Source organism: Meriones unguiculatus (assembly GCF_030254825.1).
Source record: "Meriones unguiculatus strain TT.TT164.6M chromosome 13 unlocalized genomic scaffold, Bangor_MerUng_6.1 Chr13_unordered_Scaffold_37, whole genome shotgun sequence".
NCBI classification, from domain to species: Eukaryota; Metazoa; Chordata; class Mammalia; order Rodentia; family Muridae; genus Meriones; species Meriones unguiculatus.
This window is the reverse complement of record NW_026843647.1, coordinates 6804850-6825718: the sequence shown is the minus strand read 5'-3', so window position 1 is coordinate 6825718 and position 20869 is coordinate 6804850. Positions and strand designations below refer to the sequence as shown.

Sequence of the window (20869 nt, the reverse complement as noted above, 5' to 3'; positions counted from 1 at the left end):
TATATATGTGTATATATATATACATATATATAACAAGTGTCATTTTGCCACCATGAAAGTAATGATAGTTTTAAATTTGAAAAGAAACATAGATGGAAAATTACAGAGATCGCTCAGTAGGTAAGAGCACTTGTTACACAAGCTTGAGAACATGAGTTTGAATATTCTGTCCCCATGTGAAAACCCAGGTGTGGCAGTACACCACTGTCACCCCAATGCTGTGTATCATTGGGACCTGCTGGCTGCCAGCTTAGATCTAGGTTTAATAAGAGGAAATAAAGCAAAGAGAGATTAGGAGAGATGTTTGGTGCCTTCTCTGTTTTCTGCATACACTACTTGGGTTTTGCACATGTGCACCTACTCGTGAACACACATACATACACCACACAAAAAAGATAAAAAAATATATAGGTAGTTTTTAAGTGTGTCAAAGAATGGAGAGAAGCAGCGTGTTTGTACAAAGAGGCTTTCCTTGGAAGCTACTTATTCATCAGGCAAAGGAAAAGTCAATATCTACCATAGATTAAGGTATAGAACACATTCATACTAGGGGTTCCCAGAATGCATCAGCACTGTTTGGGTACATGCCTCCTGTCTGGATGTTTAGACTCAGATGTCTAGGCAGAGTTTCAAGTCAGTGTGTGGGAAAAGACAGAAACAACACCTATAGTCTCCTGGATAACACAAAGGCATCTGAGGTCTTCCATTGTGACTACCCTTCACGTTTGGAACAGTTATGCTGGTGCGCTTTCAAAAAATTTCATGAAGATGGTAGCCATGTCTGCCTTTCAGCAACTTGACAGAAATATTCCTCTATCTACAGAAGCCTCCTTGCATATTTTCTGAGCAGCATGCCCACTTCCTGAGAGCTTCCCTGTGCATAGACCAGGTAGTCCTTGGTTACCTTTGTGAGACTCTGTGTCTTTGGAATTCTTGTGAGCATTCATTATCAGCTGGAGAAAATCCACTTGGTGCTGGAAGCAGAAAGAGTATTTACAAATGTAGAAGGTCAACTGATGAGGTAAGAGATGGATCAGGAGTGCAGAAGCTTTATTCTCTCCTTTCTGAGTATGTGACTCCCTTACACTCACAAGCATAGATAGTGTCACTTGAGTCATCAAAGACCAAACTCACAAGTGACTAAACCAGGAAGCAATCCAGCCACCGTATCAACTACTTTTACAATAAATTACAAATAGATGCAGTTTTAAACAGTGGATTTTATTCTTTGCAAATGCTTTTGAATGACAGGAAAATAATCATTTTTATTTGTTATTAGAGAACTTCACACATGTGCACCATTCTTTTTTTCCATCCAATTCCTTCTATATCCTATGTAACATTTCTCCCTTCCTTAATAACCCACTGAGTTCAACTAGTGCTGCCCATATGTGCAGGGCTGTGGACATCCACTGCTACATGGGAATCCTTCCAGTGCCCACAGCCTCCATCCACAGCTATTAACTGCCAATAGTCACTCAGCAAGGGGCAGAACTAGGAGAGCTCCTCTCTGATATATGTTAGAGTTTTATGGTCTTGATCTTGTGCAGGTCTTGCACTGTGACTATTTCTTTTAATTTTTCAATTCTTATGCCTGGCACTCTAGTTCTCATTCAAATTGCTATTCCTGGCTTATTCTCAATCAAAAATTTAAAACTCGAACTGCTCCTGCCCTAGAAAATATAAATATTCTCTGTCTTTGTCTACTCGAGCCTCCTCTATCTACCTTTACTGACAGATGAAGGGAAATACACAACTCACATGTTCACAGCCCAACATGTTTTCAAACCGTGGACCTCTCATGAGACCACCACTTTTTACCTTCTTGTTTGAATCCAGGCGGGTTTCCTTCATTTTGTACAAAAATTTTTTGAAAAATGCTAAGGAATCCTTTGAGAACATGGAGATATTTAACATCTCATATATTGGGGTGAGGAATGGAAAGAGTACTGGAAAGAAAAAAAAAAAATAAGTTTTAATGGACATGCAAGGTTCATCTAGAGAAATCAAAACACAATCCAAATAAGTCAGTGTCTCAGCCAGAAGCTGTTATCCCCCTAATCTTGCTCTCATACTGTGACTGTGCTCACTTTGTGTCACTTTCACACTGCTTCTTCTGCACTTTGCAGCAGCCAGAACTGCAACTCTGACTCTTGTATTGAACTCTGTTCCTGTAGTCCTTGTATAACCAGAGAGAAAAGATGGGGGCTTTTGAGATGGTTCAACAGATAAAGGATCCTGCAGACAAGTGTGAAAATCTCAGCTTGATCCCTAGATCCTACACTGTGGAAGGACACAACCACAAGCAAGGTGAACATGTATAGACACACACAAACACACACACACAAGGACAGCTGATGATACACAGAGAAATCCTATCTCAAGAAAAAAAAGACAAGCTCAAAAACAGGTGACCACAACACAGAAAGAAAGAAAATCACGTAATGTTTCTCATTTCCCAGTTCTATACTATAATGAATAAACGTAAATATGTAAACAGGTGTAAGTGTGGATATCATATAATACTTAAAAGGAGACCAAGAGGATGATAGTAAGTGGAGAGGAAGGATGGAATGTAGGCAAAAGGACACATGAGCTGTATATGGAAATGTAATTAACAAGGAAAAGCATTAAAGCCCTAAATCAAGCAACATGTTAAATGGACCCAGAATATACATACATACACACACACACATATATATGTACATAAAGATACATATACATAAACACACACACAAAACACACACAAACACACACACATATACATATTATATATATATATATATATATATATATATATAGCCACTGTACATTGGCTGGAGACATGCCCCAGCAGTTAGCCTACTTTTGAAGAGAACCCAGGCTTCATTCCCAGCCTCCACATGGCTACTTTCTAAGGAGAAGGAGGTGGGTGAATGAGAAGAAGGATTATGTGAAAAGACAGAGACAGCAAGGAGAGATGGGGGCTATAATAAAAATGTAAAATGAATACATAAATAAAACTTTAAAAATAAAATATTTCCACACAAAAATTTTAAAAATAGGGTTACCTTTTATCTAAGCAATGATGATTCTTAATATATACCATGAAACATAAAAAAGTAACTATATCCTTCTATGCATATGTTAATAGCAATAAAATTCATGGCAAACATGTGAAACTAACTTCATGTTTGTCAATAGATACAGAGCATTTTTTGCTCATGGGTACAGCAGGTAGTGATGTTTGTTTCATTTACTATTGTGCTATATAAAAGATGCCTGCCACAGAGACCACAATCTATGATCCCATTGACGTGAAGTGCCAAGGATATGTAAATATACAGAAAGTGAACAGGTGTTGCTTAGGTCGATGTGGCTTAGGTCTAGGTGAAGAATGATGGTCAAAAGAGCCAACACAGCTAGAACAATGTACTATACAGTCCTCATTGGCAAGGAGCCATGTGGTCCTTCAGTCAATGCAGATTTCCAAGTGATCAAAGTACACAGAATCAGTGACTGCTGAGTGCTCACCCCCAAATGGAGTAACTGTATCAACACCCCACCCTTCAAGGCTCAAGGAACATCCTGAAAGAAGGTGTGGAAAGAAAGAGCCAGCAATGGGGCATCTGCAGTGCCATATCCCAGGCATGGCATGGTCCACTCATGGACTGAACACCTGCATAAGATGAGGCCAATAATACTGTCCCATCCTAGCAGGCTGTGACTGAGTGCACTTGGTTACCAAAACACAGAAAGGGACATGAAATAAGGAGGAAAGCATGTTGGTGTGTCTGAGGAAAGTGGGAGGGAAGAGTTATGGGTGGGTCTAATCAGGATATGTTGTATTCCTATATGACACAGTCAAAGAATAAATAAAATGATTCTAAAACAAAGCCAGGAATTCTGGTGCACACTATAGTCCTCAGGAGGTAGAAGCAGGAAGATCACTATGAGTTCAAAGCCAGTCTGGTCTACACAGCAATTTCCAGGCCAGCTAGAGATACACAGTAAGACCCTGTCTCAAGATAAAATAAAGTTATAAAACAAACATAATGGGCTACATGTCTTTGAATGCACTAAAAACATTGAACTGTGCCTTTAAGAAAACTAATTACATGGCAACTAAACTACATTCCAGTAGAGAAGCTAGTTTTTGGGGAAGTGTGAAAGAGAAAGGCAGAAGTGACAAATGCAGCCACAGACAAGAATAATGGAGCAAAAGACAGAACTTTCTACATACCTACTGACAAGAACAATGGATCAAAAAAATCAAATCTTAAGAGATTCTTGGCTTTCTCCACAAAAGGATCATTTGGGTTGTTGAGGGAATCAACGTTCACTCCAAATGATGTGCTGGTGACCACATCCATGTTGTAGGCCCCAAACACTCTGAGGAGGCAGAGACATGGGAATTTAAGACAAGCAGCATGAAGCCTGAAATGGTTCATAGTTTTGGGACAAGAGAAACAAAGCCACCTCAGTATTGACCAAGTGCCTTCCCATCCTGCCCACCATCTACCCTTGTGGCTTTCAGACCATCATGATTCTTCTTTTCAAACTGTGTATTTATCTAATATATATATTAGATACATATAATATACACATACATGTAATCTATGTATAGTATCTAAAGGTAGAGTATATGCAGCTAGGCCATGTGAGATACACAAGGAAAAAGACTCTCTGATGAAGTTATCCTCCCAGATAACCTCCCAGAACCACCTTGGATGCACCACCACTTACTCTTTAATAGGGACAGGCTTGCCTTTCTCTGCCTCTCCTCTCAAGTATTTTACCAAAATATCTCCATACTGTTCAATAATGGGGAACATCTGAGCACAAAGCACAAAAGCATCCATAGTTAGGTTTGGAGAGTCAGGTCACACAAAGATTTCAATCATAAGTCCTTTCAGTCACCTCTTTGAGTTTTCCACTGGTGAAGGTGGGAGACAGCAAGGCTCGGATTCTCTTCCACTCGTCATCCTCAGAGAAGAAGACAGCTTTTTTCATAATCCCCACTGGGCCAAAATTCTACAGTCAAAAAAAAAATGGTTTTGTGTAAGTATGGAACTCACCATGGTTGCAAAAGTACTGAGCAGATAGCACCATATTACAATTTGTTACACTGCTTACTGTTATACTGTTTACTATGGACTGAACTGAATGTTGGATGCAAAAGAAAAAAAAGTTTAAAATTTCAGCACTTCCTCACAGCCTATAAGAAATCCAGAGCTCACCAGGTAACCTGTTGTGGTTTCAAGCCTGTATATCCCAGGATTCTTTTAAACGCAAATCTCTCTATAAATTTAAATTAGGTCCAATGTTAGGGAAAAAATAGGAGCAATAAGGAGCATGTGCCTCAGAGTTGTGAAGATGGCAAATGGCTTGGACACAGAAAGAAAGTGAACTTTGCATCACAGAGGTTCTCCAGTTCTGTCTTTATAACATAAACAGTGTGTGTGTGTGTGTGTGTGTGTGTGTGTGTGTGTGTGCACATGTAAGTGCTGGTGTACCTGCCCATGTGTGGTCCTGTGAAGACCAGAGGTCTGTGATCTTCCTCTATAATTCTCTACAGCACTTTTCTCAGGCAGGGTCTGTCACTGAATCTTGAAGGTTCTGGTTTGGTTGGAATAAGGTGACAAGCAAGCCCTTAGGATCTACCTGTTCCTATGCACAGTTCTGGATTCACACTTGCATGCTGCTCTCTGCCTTTTATGTGTATACTGGGGATCCACACTCAGGCCCTTTTCCCATTGATGGTGCCAGTAACACTTAAAAGATTTGATGTATGAGTTTTTAACAATTTGTTTTACTATTTTATGCATGCATGTATGTATGTATGTGTGTGAGTGTGTGTGTGAGTGCATGTACATGTGTGTAGTGTATTCAGAGGACAGAGGAAGGATTTGGATCTGGTAAAGCTGGCAATACAGTTGGTTGTGAGCTGCTGGATATGTAGACAACCAAGCTCCCATCCTCATTCAGAGCTTTCAGCAACTAAAACATCACTCTAGCTTCTGGATGGTTTGATTGATGGATCAGTTGTTTTTGTTTAGAAATAATGCTATAGAAATCCCTTTGCCTTAATTCTTTATACAGTGATAAAGAGACAAAAAGAAAATTTTCCCTAATAGGACCTTTCTTCTATCTTTCATATTTATATATATTTTTAATTTTTTATTTAACTTTTATTAATTACACTTTATTCATTTTGTATCCCCCCATGTGCCCCTCCCTCCTCCCCTCCCAGCCCCACCCTCCCCCTCCTTCTGCATGCATGCCCCTCCCCAAGTCTACTGATAGTGGAGGTCCTCCTCTCCTTCTTTCTGATCTTAGTCTATCAGTTCTCATCAGAAGTGGCTGCATTGTCAGGGTTCTAGGTTATCTCCATGAATAGTCCTTGGTTGGAGTATGAGTCTCTGTGAAGTTCCCTGTGTTCAAATTTTCTTGTTCTGTTGCTCTCCTTGTGGAGTTCCTGGTATCTCCAGCTCTTACTATTTCCCACTTCTTACATAAAATTCCATTCACACTGCCCGACGGTTGGCCATCAGGCTCAGCATCTGCTTTGACAGTCTGCAAGGCAGAGGCTTTCAGAGGCCCTCTGTGGCAGGTTATATTTTATGCTAATGTGGAGTCCTCAACACACCCTTAAACTACAGTACTCAGCACTAAAGGAAGAAAGGAAAACAGCTTGACATGATGAAGGGCAGCTGCAAACAAGGCCTTCAGCGAACTTCACCAAATGACCAAAGACTAAATGAGGTCCAATAAGCTATCTCAAAAGGTAAAGGTGATTGCTGCCAAGCCCAACAACCTGAGTTTGATACCCAGGACCCACAGTGTGGAAGGAGAGAACCAACAGGTTTCCCCAGATAAAACAGTTAGATAGCCATGGTTTCAGAGAGAGGCCATGCATGGGAAGAGCCTAGATCCCCTCTTCAGAGGAAGCCCATTGGGGCTTCAGTTTCCAAGTGGGTTCTCTGGAAAGGAGTACAGGGGCTGACTCTGATGTGAACTCAATGGCCTGCTCCTTGATCACCTATCCATGGAGGAAGATGATCCAGCGAGCCTTGGTGTGACCTGATAGACTAGGGTCAGAGAGAAAGAAAGGAGGTCCTCCCCTATCAGCGGACTAGGGAAAGAGCATGGGGGAGAAGAAAGGGGGTGCAGAGGAGATGAGGGAGGAGATGAGGGATGGGGCTACAGCAGGAATACAAAGTGAATAAATTGTAATGAATAAATATATAAATAAAATTATATTAAAAAAGAGAAGTGGGGACATTGAAGTAAATAGTATCCTGCATAGAAAAATTAACATAAATAAAACCATAGATTTGAGATCAAATCTCAAGAGCAAATCTATGTGCATGTGATAGGTAAAAAGTCATGAGATTTGACACCTAAGAGCACAGTCCATGAGAAGGAAAATGGATAAAAAAAGGCAAAGAGAAGACAGGCTGTACACAACAGCTAATGGGCTCTAGAGGGAGCTGTGTGGTCAAGGAGGTTCTCTGTATTCTGAATGTTTGACACCACAAAAATCAATACCATACAGACATAAAAAAGGACTTGTAAATGGGAAATGTAAATTACTCTAGATGACAAGTGTCTACCTACAACTAGATTACAATGCCATAGTATATTTAAACTTGCTCAACACATTCCTATTAGCAATACTAATACCTAGACCCTGCTTGTACATTATTATGGAAGCCACTTGAATCTGTATTTATTTCATTTTTAAGTAAGTAAAATATAAAGGTTTAAATTATGAAAAGGGGAGGTTGTGGAGATGACTCAACAGTTAAGGGTGCTTCCTGTTCTTCTGGAGGATATAGATTTGGTTCCCAGCACCCCTGTCAGGCAACTCACAACCGTCTGCAACACCAGCTCCAGGGTATGTCATACCTTCTGCTGGCCTCCACAGGAACCTACACACATGGCATTCGCTCACATATCCATACATATGTAACTGTAGGCATAAGGTTGTTGTGTAATTCAAATGCTGACTTCTGTACTCCCGCATATCTGGTTGCCATCCTTGTTCTGAGACTCTCCTGTCTCAGTGCTATATAAACACTGCTCCCAATGGTCCCCTGATATGTCAAGAAAGAAGCTTACAGCTCATTGCTGAACATGGGAGAAAACGGGGTAAGACTTCTACTAGCCAGGGAAGGAGGATTTAGAAAAGGAAGTAGGGGATGCAGTCACAGAATAGGTTGAAGAGACATGAATAGAAGAAGCCAGAACAAGAAAAGCTAAGTGCAAGTACATCTGTGATGTACACTGGGAGGAAGCCAAATTAGCTTAGAGGGTTAGGAATAGATTAATAACTTCTTAGCTATTGCATTGTGAAGCTTATTACTAAACAAATATAAAAGAGCGAATTATTTGTGTCATATCTATATTTAGAGAGAAACTAAGAGTAACAAATACAGCTTTGTAAAATTAACATTAACATATACCCATAAATAAATAAAATAACAAAATAACCATAAATAAAATAACAAAAATGATCATTTAATTTTTTTTAATTAAAAAAAGAAGTTACGTACCCGCCGGTTTGTGAAGGCAGAATAGCATTCTTTCACTAGCACATTCCGGATCATCTCTGTGTCTGTGATGGCAAATAGAGGTGTTGGACCTTCAAACAGCCTATGCAAGGAAAACAGCTGATTAATCCAAAACCAGGCTCTGAAGTGAGAGCTACACACAGACTTTGATTTTAATGGAGCATGACCCTCACTCTGGTTATACAACACACTGTCACAGGAGTTCCCAGGGCAATTTCCAGATTCTGACCTGGGACACAATGAAGTCTTTGTATAATGTAACGTCATTCAAGACACAGTGAGTCATTTAAAGACAAAACAATTCTGAAAGACATAACTAGAAATAAGAGGTGGGAATTTGATAAGTCTAAATGTCCATGTGTGACAGTTGCCTATACCATTTTCTGTGATTTTTTAATAGATAAAATTCTGTGAGGAGCTGGAGAGAAGGTACCACAGTTAAAAGCACATACTTCCCTTTTAGAGGATCTTAATTTGGTTCCTAACACTCATATTGGGTAGCTCACAACCCCCTGTAACTAGAGCTCCAGAAAAATCCAGTGTTTCTGGCCTCCAAGTTCATTTGCACTCATGTGCAGAGACACATATGCACATGCATAATTAATAGTAATAAAAAGATATGTTTAAATATAAAATATTAATTAATAATAATTTAAAATAAAATATTACTATTAAATTAATACCAACAAATTCTCAATAAATAATTAATTACTTATTAACATACACTATTAATAAATATAATTATTAATAAATAATTATTTATCTTTATTAATAATTATTTATTTTTATTGATAATTAATTATTTATTTTCTTATTTATTGAGAACATATATTTATATCATATATAAATCTATAATATGAACATATATAAATATATATGTGTTCATATGTTCATATATGTTCATATAAATGTTCATGTTCATATAAATATATATGTTCATATATATATATGTTCATATATTCATATAAATATATATATGTTCATATGTTCATATATGTTCAGGAGACAACTTCCTGAACAGAACACCAACAGCACAGGCTCTAAGAGCAACAATCAATAAATGGGACCTCATGAAACTGAAAAGTTTCTGTAAAGCAAAGGATAAGGTCATCAAAACAAAATGACTGCCTACAGATTGGGAAAGAATCTTCACTAACCCTTTATCTGACAGAGGACTAATATCCAGTATATACAAAGAACTAAAGAAGCTGAAGAGCAGCAATCCAAGTAATCCAATTAAAAAATGGGGAACAGAGCTAAACAGAGAATTCTCGACAGAGGAATATCGAATGGCAGAAAAACACTTAAAGAAATGCTCATCCTCATTAGCCATCAGGGAAATGCAAATCAAAACGACCCTGAGATATCACCTTACACCCATCAGAATGGCCAAGATGAAAAACTCAAGCGATAACACATGCTGGAGAGGTTGTGGAGAAAGGGGAACCCTCCTCCACTGCTGGTGGGAATGTAAACTGGTACAACCACTCTGGAAAGCTATCTGGCGCTTCCTAAGACAAATAGGAATAGTGCTTCCTCCAGACCCAGCTATACCACTGCTAGGTATATACCCAAAGTTTGTTCAAGTACACAAAAGGACACTTGCTCAACCATGTTTATAGCAGCTCTATTTGTAATAGCCAGAACCTGGAAACAACCCAGATGTCCATCAACAGTGGAATGGGTATAGAAATTGTGGTATTTTTATACAATGGAATACTACTCAGCAATCAAAAAGGAGGAAATCATGAAATTTGCAGGCAAATGGTGGGATCTAGAAAAGATCATTCTGAGTGAAATATCCCAGAAGGAGAAAGACAAACATGGGATATACTCACTTATATAGACCTATAAGATATGATAAACATAATGAAATCTATACACCTAAAAAAGATAATCAATTGAGCGGACATGGGGTAAGATGATCAATCCTCGTTTAGAAAGACAGATGAGATGTGCATTGAACGTATGACAGGACTCTACTGAGCGCATCTGAAAGACTCTAACTAGCAGTGTTTTCAAAGCAAAGACTCATGACCAAACCTTTGGCAGAGTACAGGGAATCATAAGAAAGCAGGGGAGTTAGTCTGATGGGGAAAGGATAGGAGCTCCACAAGGACCAAATATATCTGGGCACAGGGTCTTTTCTGAGACTGACATTCAACCAAGAACCATGTATGGATATAACCTAGAACCTCCACTCAGATGTAGCCTGTGGTAGCTCAGTAACCAATTGGTTTCCCAAAGTGAGGGGAACAGGGACTATTTCTAACAGGAACTCAATGACTGGCTCTTTGGTCTCCCCACCCCTGAAGGGAGGAGCAGTCCTGTTAGGCCACAGAGGAGGGCTTTGTAGCCAGTCCTGAAGATACCTGATAAAACAGGATCAGATGAATGGGGAGGAGGTCCCCCCTATCAGTGGACTTGGAAAGGGGCACGGTGGAGATGAGGGAGAGAGGGAGGGACTGGGAGGGAATGAGGGATCGGGACACGGCTGGGATACAGAGTTAATAAAATGTAATTGATAAAAAAAATTTTAAAAAAGTGGAAAAAAAAAGAAAACATATATTTATATCATATATAAATCTATAATATGAACATATATAAATATACATTTATATTAATTTTTAATATCTTCATTAACAATTATTTATTTTTATTAATAATTCAGCAACATTTTATTAATAATTAATTGTTTAGTTTATTGTTTATTAATATTATATTAATAAACATGATTATTAATGAATAAGTAATACCTATAATTAATTATTTATTAATGTATTATTGAAATATAATTATTAATGAATAATTGATAAATATTAATATTAAAATGATATTAATGTTAAATATTAATATTAATATTCCTCCATTGCTCGTGGGAGTGTAAACTTGTACATTCATTTTGGAAAGTAATCTGGAGGTTTCTCAAAAAATCATGAATAGCTCTATCTGAAGATCCAGGTATACCACTCCTAGGTAGATACCCAAAACATGCTCTACTATTCAATCAGGACATCTGTTCAACTATGATCATAGCAGATTTATTCTTAATAGCCAGAATCTGGAGACAACCCAGATATCTCTCAAGTGAAGAATGGATAAAGAAACTGTGGTACATTTACACAATAGAATACTGTTTGGCTATTAAAAACAAGGGTATTATGGAATTTGCAGGCAAAATGTAGAACTAGAAAAGGTCACCCTGAGTGAAGTAACTGAGAAGCAGAAAGACACTCATGGTGTGTACTCAATTATAAGTGGATATTAGCCATATAGTACAGCATAACCATACCACAATTCAGAGACCCAAAGGAGATAAGTAACAGGGAGGACCCAAAGAAGGGTGCTTAAATCACACTCAGAAGGAAATAGAAGAGATATCAGAAGTGGTTGAAGAAAAGGAACAAGGTAGGAGAGGGAGCATAGAGAGAAATGAAAGCGGAGATCAGACCTTGGGAGAGCAGAAGCAGGAGGACAGAGAGAAAATAAACAGAGTGGGGACATCTCTTTGACAAGCAGGAGACCTATGACAACCTAGTGGCTTCTGGGAGGATATGGGGATGATCTGGCTGAAACACCTAGTAGCAGGTGTTATGGAGACTGAAGAGGACATCCTCTTACTATATAGGACCCCTTGTAGAAAGGGGAACACCAAGTAACCCACAAAAACGTTGACTCCAAATTTACTCTACCTACAAGATGTGCAAGGATAAAGATAGAGCAGAGATTGAGGGAATCTACAACCAATGCCTGGAACTATCAATGATACTCTGCTGTGATCACAAATAAGTGCCCAGCATAGCTGTCTCTGAGAGTCTCCGCCCAGCAGCAGATAGAAACAGATGCTGAGACTCACAGCTAAGCCCTGGGTAAGGCATAGGGAGTCTTGTAGAAAAGTGGGGTGTGTGTGTGCAGAGATAGAAATATCTGGAGAGGACAGGAACTCCACAAGAAGACCAAGAGAGCCAGTTAAACAGAGCCCAGAGCATCTGTGGAGACTGAAGCACCAATGAAAGACCATGTATAACTAGGCACCCTATGCAAATATAGCGAAGGCATCATGTGGGTTTCCTAGTAAGGGAGTAATTCCTGTCTATGGATTATATTGCCTGCTTTTTGATCACTTCTGTTTGGTGGGGCTGTCTCAACAGGCCACAGGGGAAGAGAATGAGCTCAGTCCTTATGAAACTTGATGTGCTAGCGAGGGTTGGTAGGGGGCACTCCTTTACTGAAGAGTAGGGTAGGGGAATGGGGTGGGGAAAGGAGGAAGAGTGGGATCAGGAGTAGGGAAGGGAAAGGCTACAATTGGGATGTAAAAAGAAGAAATTAGTTAATTAATTAAAATAAATAAATGAAAAAAATTAATGACGCACCTACATCAAATTCTCCAAGGCTCATATAATGTTTGGAAGACAAGGCAGAAAGAACATGAGAGTGAGGAAGTAGAGAGGAGAGCAGCCAAATGCTGACTTCTATACTCTTGAACTCACTGAAGCTGGGGTTACTCCACAAGGGCTGTGGATGATTTTTCTGTCTTCATTCTAGCAGGAAGTATAAGGTCCTGACACTGCCTGAGTATTGACACACAGCTAGTTCCTGGAGGGAAAGCACAATGGCCCAGTGATACAGGCGCCTGATGAGGTCCATTCAGTCCCTGGAATCTACATGCTGGAATGAGGGAACTGACTGTCACGGTTGCCATTTGACCTTTACGTGTATACCACAGAACACGTGTCACATTGACGAATAAATCTGTATAATAAAAAACATCGAAAAGAAAATAGTTGCTGAGGGAAGACAAGGTATCATCTTCAGTGATGGACCATTGGTGAGTTGCTCATGGTCATGTAAATAACCTCTCACTCACTCATGATTCTGTAAGTCCAATTAAATTCACTGGTATGCACACACACACACACAAAAAAAAAACTATTTTTTTTAAATAAGCAAAATGTTTGCTATAAAAACCATAGTAGGTCCAGGCATGGTGGCACATGTCTCTAATCTCAGCACTTAGAAGGGTGACTCTGACTGATCTCCAAACTCAAGGAAAGCCTAGTCTACATAGTGAGTTTCAGGATAGTCAGGGCTACATAAAGAGATCTTTGTTGTGGTTAGTCTAAAAATATTTATTAACCCACTATCACAGTCAATAAAAGACACAGACAACTGATAGATTTTAGAATAGCCTTATATCACCTGGGGCAAAGTAGATAGTAACCTTCTAAACAACCTTTACTTCCAAGCCTCAACCCAGGCTGCCTTCCACCCATGATTCCATAAACACTTGCATATTCTCTCATTTGTATCATTTCTTCCATCCATACCAACATGTGCTTCTTTAAAGCTAAGCCGTGATAGCTCTCTGCTTTCTTCCTCTACCTCTTCCAGTACCTGTCTTTCTACCCAACATACTTCTGTGCCCGAAGCCCAAGAACCTTAGCTCATCTACCTCTTTCTTCCCTGCCTGGGTATAGGCATACTAATCATCCAGTAATAGATAATTGAAGAATATTCCTTAACATCCCATGGTTACAGGAGATAGTTAAACATTATAACAATGTCCATGGCAGGGCAGTAACCAGATCTCAAGGCACTGAAATAGCATTTGAATACATAACACATGACTAGTTCCCAACAGACACTGTTAGATAGATAGATAGATAGATAGATAGATAGATAGATAGATAGATAGACAGATAGATGATAGATAAATTATTAAGTCAGAGAAAAATGAAAAATCACTATCAATTGCCAACAAGCAATAATATTGCAAGGAGAAGTTCATACAGAGCCATTGGACAGACAGCAAAGCCTGCAGTTTGCATTGAATGATATGGTCTTTATGGACTATATCAACTTAGTAGAGCCCTATGTTCAGACCTGTGGTTCCTAAGAATGGATAAGAAGAGATGAAGAGGCAGGTAGAGCCAGAGCCTCTTCCCACAGGTTTGTGTCTCACAGCATGATGACATTTGCTCCAAGGCTCTCACTAAACTTCCAGCATCAATGACAGAAAACAACTGCTGCTACTCGCTTTGCTGCTTTGTAGAAAGAACCATTAATGCCAGAGATTCGAGAAAGAAAGGTGTGGTTTTAAATACATTGTCTCTCCAAAGTCGGTTTAATTCAACAGGACACAATGATGTACAGCCATAAAAATCCTAGCTGGTGCTGATGAGATTGGTCAACAGATAAAAAGCAGTTGTACCATGTCAGATGGACTGAGTTAAATCACCTGAAGGTACAAAAATTACTTCCACAATTGTCATCTGATCTACATATGTGCCTGATGGCATATGTCCCCCTTGGTTTGAAGTAAAATATCACAACAAAGTCTCTAACATGTTTTTTGAAAGCAATAATGGGATGACACAGATAAGGCCTTGGCAAATGATTTATGCTCTAGCATTAAAAAAATAAAACTTCTGCACATGTAAAGTCAACAATAAAGTGAAAGTGTGGGCTTCTAAAGAGAAGTGAGTGGATGTGGCAAGGAGATAGTATTACAAATTTTCAGAGCACTGAATGTATTTCATGTAATGAAAATTCATTACATTCAGAAAATGTAATGAAATTTCAGAAGAGGTTAGGACACTGGATAAAACACCAAAACCAGATAAAAAACAGTGTGCAATGTTCTCAAGTTAATTAGAACTATAAGCAGTGACATTTAATGACGGACATGTGAAAGTACCTTCACAAAAGAGATGTCCATTACTACAGTTCTGGGCTGGTATTGTCCTTGCATAAGTATGGCATTTTCTCCTAAAAAGAGTTGACTTGATGGAACTTTCCAGAATACTCACCCCCATATTTTTCCATACTTTTTATAGCATTCCGCATCATATTTCCAAATACCCTGGAAAGACAAACAGTATGAAATCCATTATTGTCCTGTATGCACTAACTCTTGTGCAGCCAGAGCACAAAAACCTCAAAGCCCATGAAATCAGGTTTATTGTCTCTGACAGAGAAAAGTTCTTCTTCAGAGATGATTGAAGTATCACCAGCAAGATGTCTCAGTGGGAAAACACAGTGATAGAGCAGCACATCTTTCTGCAGCCTCTGCATGCACACTCATAGACACAGTTACCTACACAGACACAAGATACATACAATACACACATGGACATAAATTCGATGGTGATGATGATGAAAATGATAATGAAATTGTTTAAAGAATGTACAAGATAAGTGTAGAACCTTAAGAAGAAACCTGAGCCAACAGCAACACAAGCTTTGCCACATGTCCTTTTGATGTGAGTTCAGGAACATCTATCTGGGACAATGACCATGGAGCAGGTAAGTCACAAATTGTCCACCTAGAATTAAAGTCTACATGGTATATACTCACTTATAAGTGCATATTACACATATAATGTAGGATAATCATACTAAAGTCTGTACAACTAAGGAAGCTAATCAAGAAGGATGACCCTGTATATGATGCTCAATTTTCATTCAGAAAGGCAAATAGGATAGACATCAGAAGATGGGGAAACAGGGAATATGACAGGAGCCTACCCCAGAGGGCCTCTGAGATACGCTACCCAGCAGGGTATCAAAGCATATGCTGAGAATCATAGCCAAATTTTGGGCAGAGCGCAGGGAATCTTAGGAAAGAAGGGGGAGATACAAAGACATGGAGGGGCCAGGAGCTCCACAAGGAGAGCAACAGAACCAAAAAATCTGGGGTCTTTTGTGAGACTGACTCCAAACAAGGACCATGCATGGACATAACCTATTACCCCTGTGCAAATGTAGCCCATGGCAGCTCAGTGTCCTAGAGGGTTCCCCAGTAATAAGAAGAGAGAGTGTCTCTGACATGAACTCATGGGCTGGCTCTTTGATCACTGCCTCCTGAGGGGGAGGCAGCCTATGAGGCCACAGAAGAAGACAATGAAGCCAGTCCTGATGTGACCTGATAGAATAGGGTCAGATGGAAAGGGAGGAGGACCTCCCCTATCATTGGACTGGGATAGGGGCATAGGAGAAGAAGAGGGAGGGAGGGTGGGATTGGGAGGAAATGGGAGAGAGGGCTACAGCTGGGATATAAAGTGAATAAACTGCAATTATTAAAAATAAATTAAAAATTAATAAAAGTCTGCACGGAACATTGAATTTTCATTAATTTCCCATTAATTTTGTTTAATCATTCTTTCTCTAGTGGTTTTGCCTTTAATGAATCTTTAAAAGGAATAGGAGAAAAAGATTTCACTTTATAGTTAAGTATTTGAGGTGACTGACAGCCATCATCCTGTCTCAGATATTCGCAACTCAGACTCATGCATAGGATTCTGCCGTTAAAGAAAGAGAAGCAAGAAAATTTGAACACAGGGAACTTCCCAGAGACGCATACTCCAACCAAGGACTATTCATGGAGATAACCTAGACCCCCTGCACAGATGTAGCCCATGGCAGTTCAGAGTCCAATTGGGTTACATAGTAATGGGAAGAGGGACTGCCTCTGACATAATCTGATTGGCCTGCTCTTTGATCACCTCCCCCTGAGGGGGGAGCAGCCTTACCAGGCCATAGTAGAGGAAAATGCAGCCACTTTTGGTGTGAACTGATAGACTAAGATCAGAAAGGAGAGGAGACCCTCCCCTATCAGTGGACTTGGGGAGTGGCATGCATGCAGAAAGAGGAGGGAGGGTGGGATCAGGAGGGGAGGAGGGAGGGGCCTATGGGGGGATACAAAATGAATAAAGTGTAATTAATAAAAAATTTAAAAAAAAAGAAAGAAAAGCAGCTGTAGTTAAATTTCACAGGCAGGGCACGTTGCCTAGCACACTTAAGATCCTGGATATCATTCTCAGGACTGCAAAAACAAAACAGAAGCTAAAATTTTGTCATTGGAAGCTGGAGATATGGCTCAGCAGTTAAAAGCAGTTAAAAGAGGGTATGTGTTCCCAGTACTGATTTCCAGATTCTTACATGCATCTCTAACTCTGGCTCCAGGGAACAAAGCACCCTTTTCTGTCTCCTGTAAGTACTACACTCACATGCACAAACCTGCACACAGCCAAACACAGATACACACAAAAAAAATCTTCTTACTATATGAAGCAATCATTACCCAGAACCCATAGTGAAGCAAAATACTCTAGTTACTTTGGTTCTCAAGAAGATCCCAAGCATGCCATGAATAGTAAATGCTGGGGCTAGAACCATAGAAATAAGTTCAGAGGTTCAATAACTATGCAGAAAACTCCAGTATATGAAAAATCCCCCAAAATTGTTATATTGGCCTGTTAGAAATGGATGCTTCAGAAATAGTCAACTAAAAGAAAAAAAAATGTTGAACATAAGCCCTGGTACAAAGAGGAGATTTTAAATCTAGTGCATACTTCAGTGTCCTAGAAGTTGGAAATCCCTTCAAGATTTTTTTCCAAATAAGTGCACCAGTACCTTCTCAGAATCTACACTGGGTAAGAACCAAACTCTTCTTTGATTGTTCACAAAGTCAGAATATCAAGACTGAATAAGCTGGAGATCTCGGCACTTCTGATGTAGAAGTTTCAGGGTTTTTTGAAAATTCAGATGTGTCATGTGATGTTTTGCTACAGGCTGTCTTGTGAGAGGGCATGTGATGTCTTGCTACAAGCTGTCTCATGCAAGGGGCATGACTGTCCACCTGAAAACACCTGTGTGTGAACTCTGAGGAGAGGATATATATAAAATCCCACAGACAGCGAAATAAGATTCTTTGTATCTACATCACTTCGCTAGTCATCTGTCTTCAACACTTGACTTCCCAGAGACAAACATTCCAGAGAACTTCCTGGGGAAATCCAAATGAGGCTTGCAGCTCTCACTGACTTGCTATGATCTTCTGAATCATGCTGATCTGTGTTGTAGTTTGGTGTTGGCCTTTGGACTGGACTGCTGGTTTCAGGTCAATGAAGAGTGGACTTGCTCCAAGGAAATACTTCTAAAATGTCTACAACTCCTTATTACTAATAACCTTCTTTTCTTTTCCTACCTCTGGTCAGTGGGTAGAAGAGAGCCCAAAGTGTTGAAGAACTTTAAGTAAAGTAGATTTGTTGAAAAATCTAAGCCTAAACACTTCACTTACTGTGAATTTGAATCTCAATAAACTGACAATAGGGCCAGAGAGATGGCTCCAAATGAGAAGCACTTGACACCAAGCCTGATAACCTGAGTTCTGTCCCTAGGACTAAGATGCCTGTACACACAGTATAATAACTTCTCTCTCTCTCTCTCTCTCTCTCTCTCTCTCTCTCTCTCTCTCTCTCTCTCACACACACACACACACACTCCAATTGTTAATTTGGCAATAGAGCCCTAGGAGACACACAGAAATTCTCTAGAACTATGAGAACACATAGTATGAAGGCCTGAAGTCTCAAAGTTTTCTCTAAAAGAGCACTTAATAGAATGAGCCAGAATTGTCAATCAAGAGAAACCATATGAAAAGCTCAATCAATACCCACCTTGTAGTAATTCAGTACAGTTCCTAAAAAGGGCAGAGGTGTGGGCCCAGGAATTCCCTGTTTCTTAAAAACACCATGTGTACGAGTCCCAAACCTATAAGGAGAAAGAGAGCCTTGTGACCACACACAAGAGAAACATGATCATAACCAAAACAATAAAACAAATCAACAACATGGCTGCCCCTCCAATTTGCAGAGTTTAGGGAATGGTGAAGGAACCTGTGTGCATGGCATCACACTGTTCATTTCTGTGCCTACTGAGTTCTTGTGGATCTAGGATTAACACAAAAGTCAATCAGGCCATATCAGGTGTAAACCTTATCAGTAAACCTCACCAAGAGGGAATAGAAGAAGGGTAGAGGTGGGGGTAGAGGTACGCAGAATATCTGCATAACATCAGTATGAACTGTGAGATTTAATATCACTGGAGCTATTGTTCAGTAGTAAAGGCATTGCCTACTAGATATAGGCTCTGGCTTGATTCCCCATACCACCAAAAACTTAAAATGCAAAATTAATTCAGTTGTCATTTCATTTGGGACCTTCAAGATGATGATACCACAGGTAGAGACACTGGATGCCAGTACTGATAATCTGAGTTGGATCTCCAGGATTCACACAATACGAGGGAACTGAGTCTGCAAAGTTGTCCTCTGAACTACGCATGTACACACACACACACACACACACATACACATACACACACACACACTGTAATAGTGATGCCCCTAACCAAAATGAATAAAAACACAAAATTTTATAATGTTTATACAAGACTTCATTTCAACTTCTGCTATTACTTTTTAAATTTTTATTCTGGTGCCTGTGGAGGGTGTTGGATACCCTGGAACTACAGTTAGTGGTGACAGCCAGCTCCTTGTTGATGTTCAGACCTGGGTCCTCTAAAACAACAGCCAGTACTCTTAGTCACTGAGTCATTGTCTTTCCAGCCCCAGCTTCCAAAACCAGTTGTGACCTTCCATACAAAATAGGTCTGAGTATTACCCCAATCACTAGGACATGGTCTGGGGAGGAACTTTGGAGGTTACTCACCAGTAGAGGAGCATGAGACTAATTGCCAGGAGGACCCAGGTTTCCGGGGAGAAAGCTGAAATCAGATCCATCTTTGCTTGTCTGTCAGCAAATTACTCCTATGTGCTCTCCCTCCTGCTTTGCATGCTACCTTTTGCAGGGCTTCCTTTCTGCCCAACTGTGCTGTAGTGAGCACAGCCTTCAATGTTATATAATGGGAAGATGGGTGGGGCAGGGCTCCAACCAGTAGATGGCTCAGCTTTGTTTCATCTGGACTTTGGTATCCTCTCCAACTTGAATGTTTGTAAAAGTTTATTCACAGCCTATTTTGACCTCCTTTGAGTTCATATTCTGTGCAGCAATCAATAAACAACTGTGTCATGTAAGTGAGACCAAATGCTCTTCCTTTCCATAAAAATTCAACCAAATTTATTGATATGAAATCCTTTTCACCAAGGCTCTCCTCATCCAAGAATACCTGAAATAAAGCCAAAGTAGTGTCAACCACAGATCTTTACAGAATGTCTTTGTCTACCCATGACAGATACTTTGTCATTTATCAAAACTTAACTCAGGAAAATGTGGCAGTCTGTCTGAGTCTGCCTGGACCTGGACCCCTAACAATAAATTAACTCCCACACATGGTCATCTTCTTCACTCTAGACCACAGTGAGGGTCTTCTTGTATATCCCCCTTGACAGACTGTGAGGCTACTCTGGACGTGGTCACCACTAGGCAATAGCATAGTCATTCAGACACACTTGTCAAGTGGGGTCAGGTCTCATGGACGAGTCAGTGGGCACAGTTTAGTGTGGGTCATGA

The 20869-nt window shown here is 39.8% G+C and overlaps 1 protein-coding gene across 1 annotated transcript in view; it reads right to left on the bottom strand.

Annotated features, from left to right (window-relative positions):
• Positions 1 to 20244, bottom strand: part of LOC132650978 (cytochrome P450 3A1-like) — a 32839-nt gene extending 12595 nt beyond the window's left edge. Inside the window, exons 1-9 of the mRNA XM_060376296.1 lie at positions 20069 to 20244; positions 19016 to 19109; positions 15365 to 15417; positions 8538 to 8637; positions 4900 to 5013; positions 4726 to 4814; positions 4223 to 4371; positions 1822 to 1949; positions 905 to 974 (exon numbers count right to left, since the gene is read on the bottom strand). Coding sequence (XP_060232279.1) covers positions 905 to 974; positions 1822 to 1949; positions 4223 to 4371; positions 4726 to 4814; positions 4900 to 5013; positions 8538 to 8637; positions 15365 to 15417; positions 19016 to 19109; positions 20069 to 20139 — 868 coding nt within the window. The 5' untranslated portion in view covers positions 20140 to 20244. The remainder of the gene's footprint in view (positions 1 to 904; positions 975 to 1821; positions 1950 to 4222; positions 4372 to 4725; positions 4815 to 4899; positions 5014 to 8537; positions 8638 to 15364; positions 15418 to 19015; positions 19110 to 20068) is intronic.
• Between the last annotated feature and the right edge of the window lie 625 nt (positions 20245 to 20869).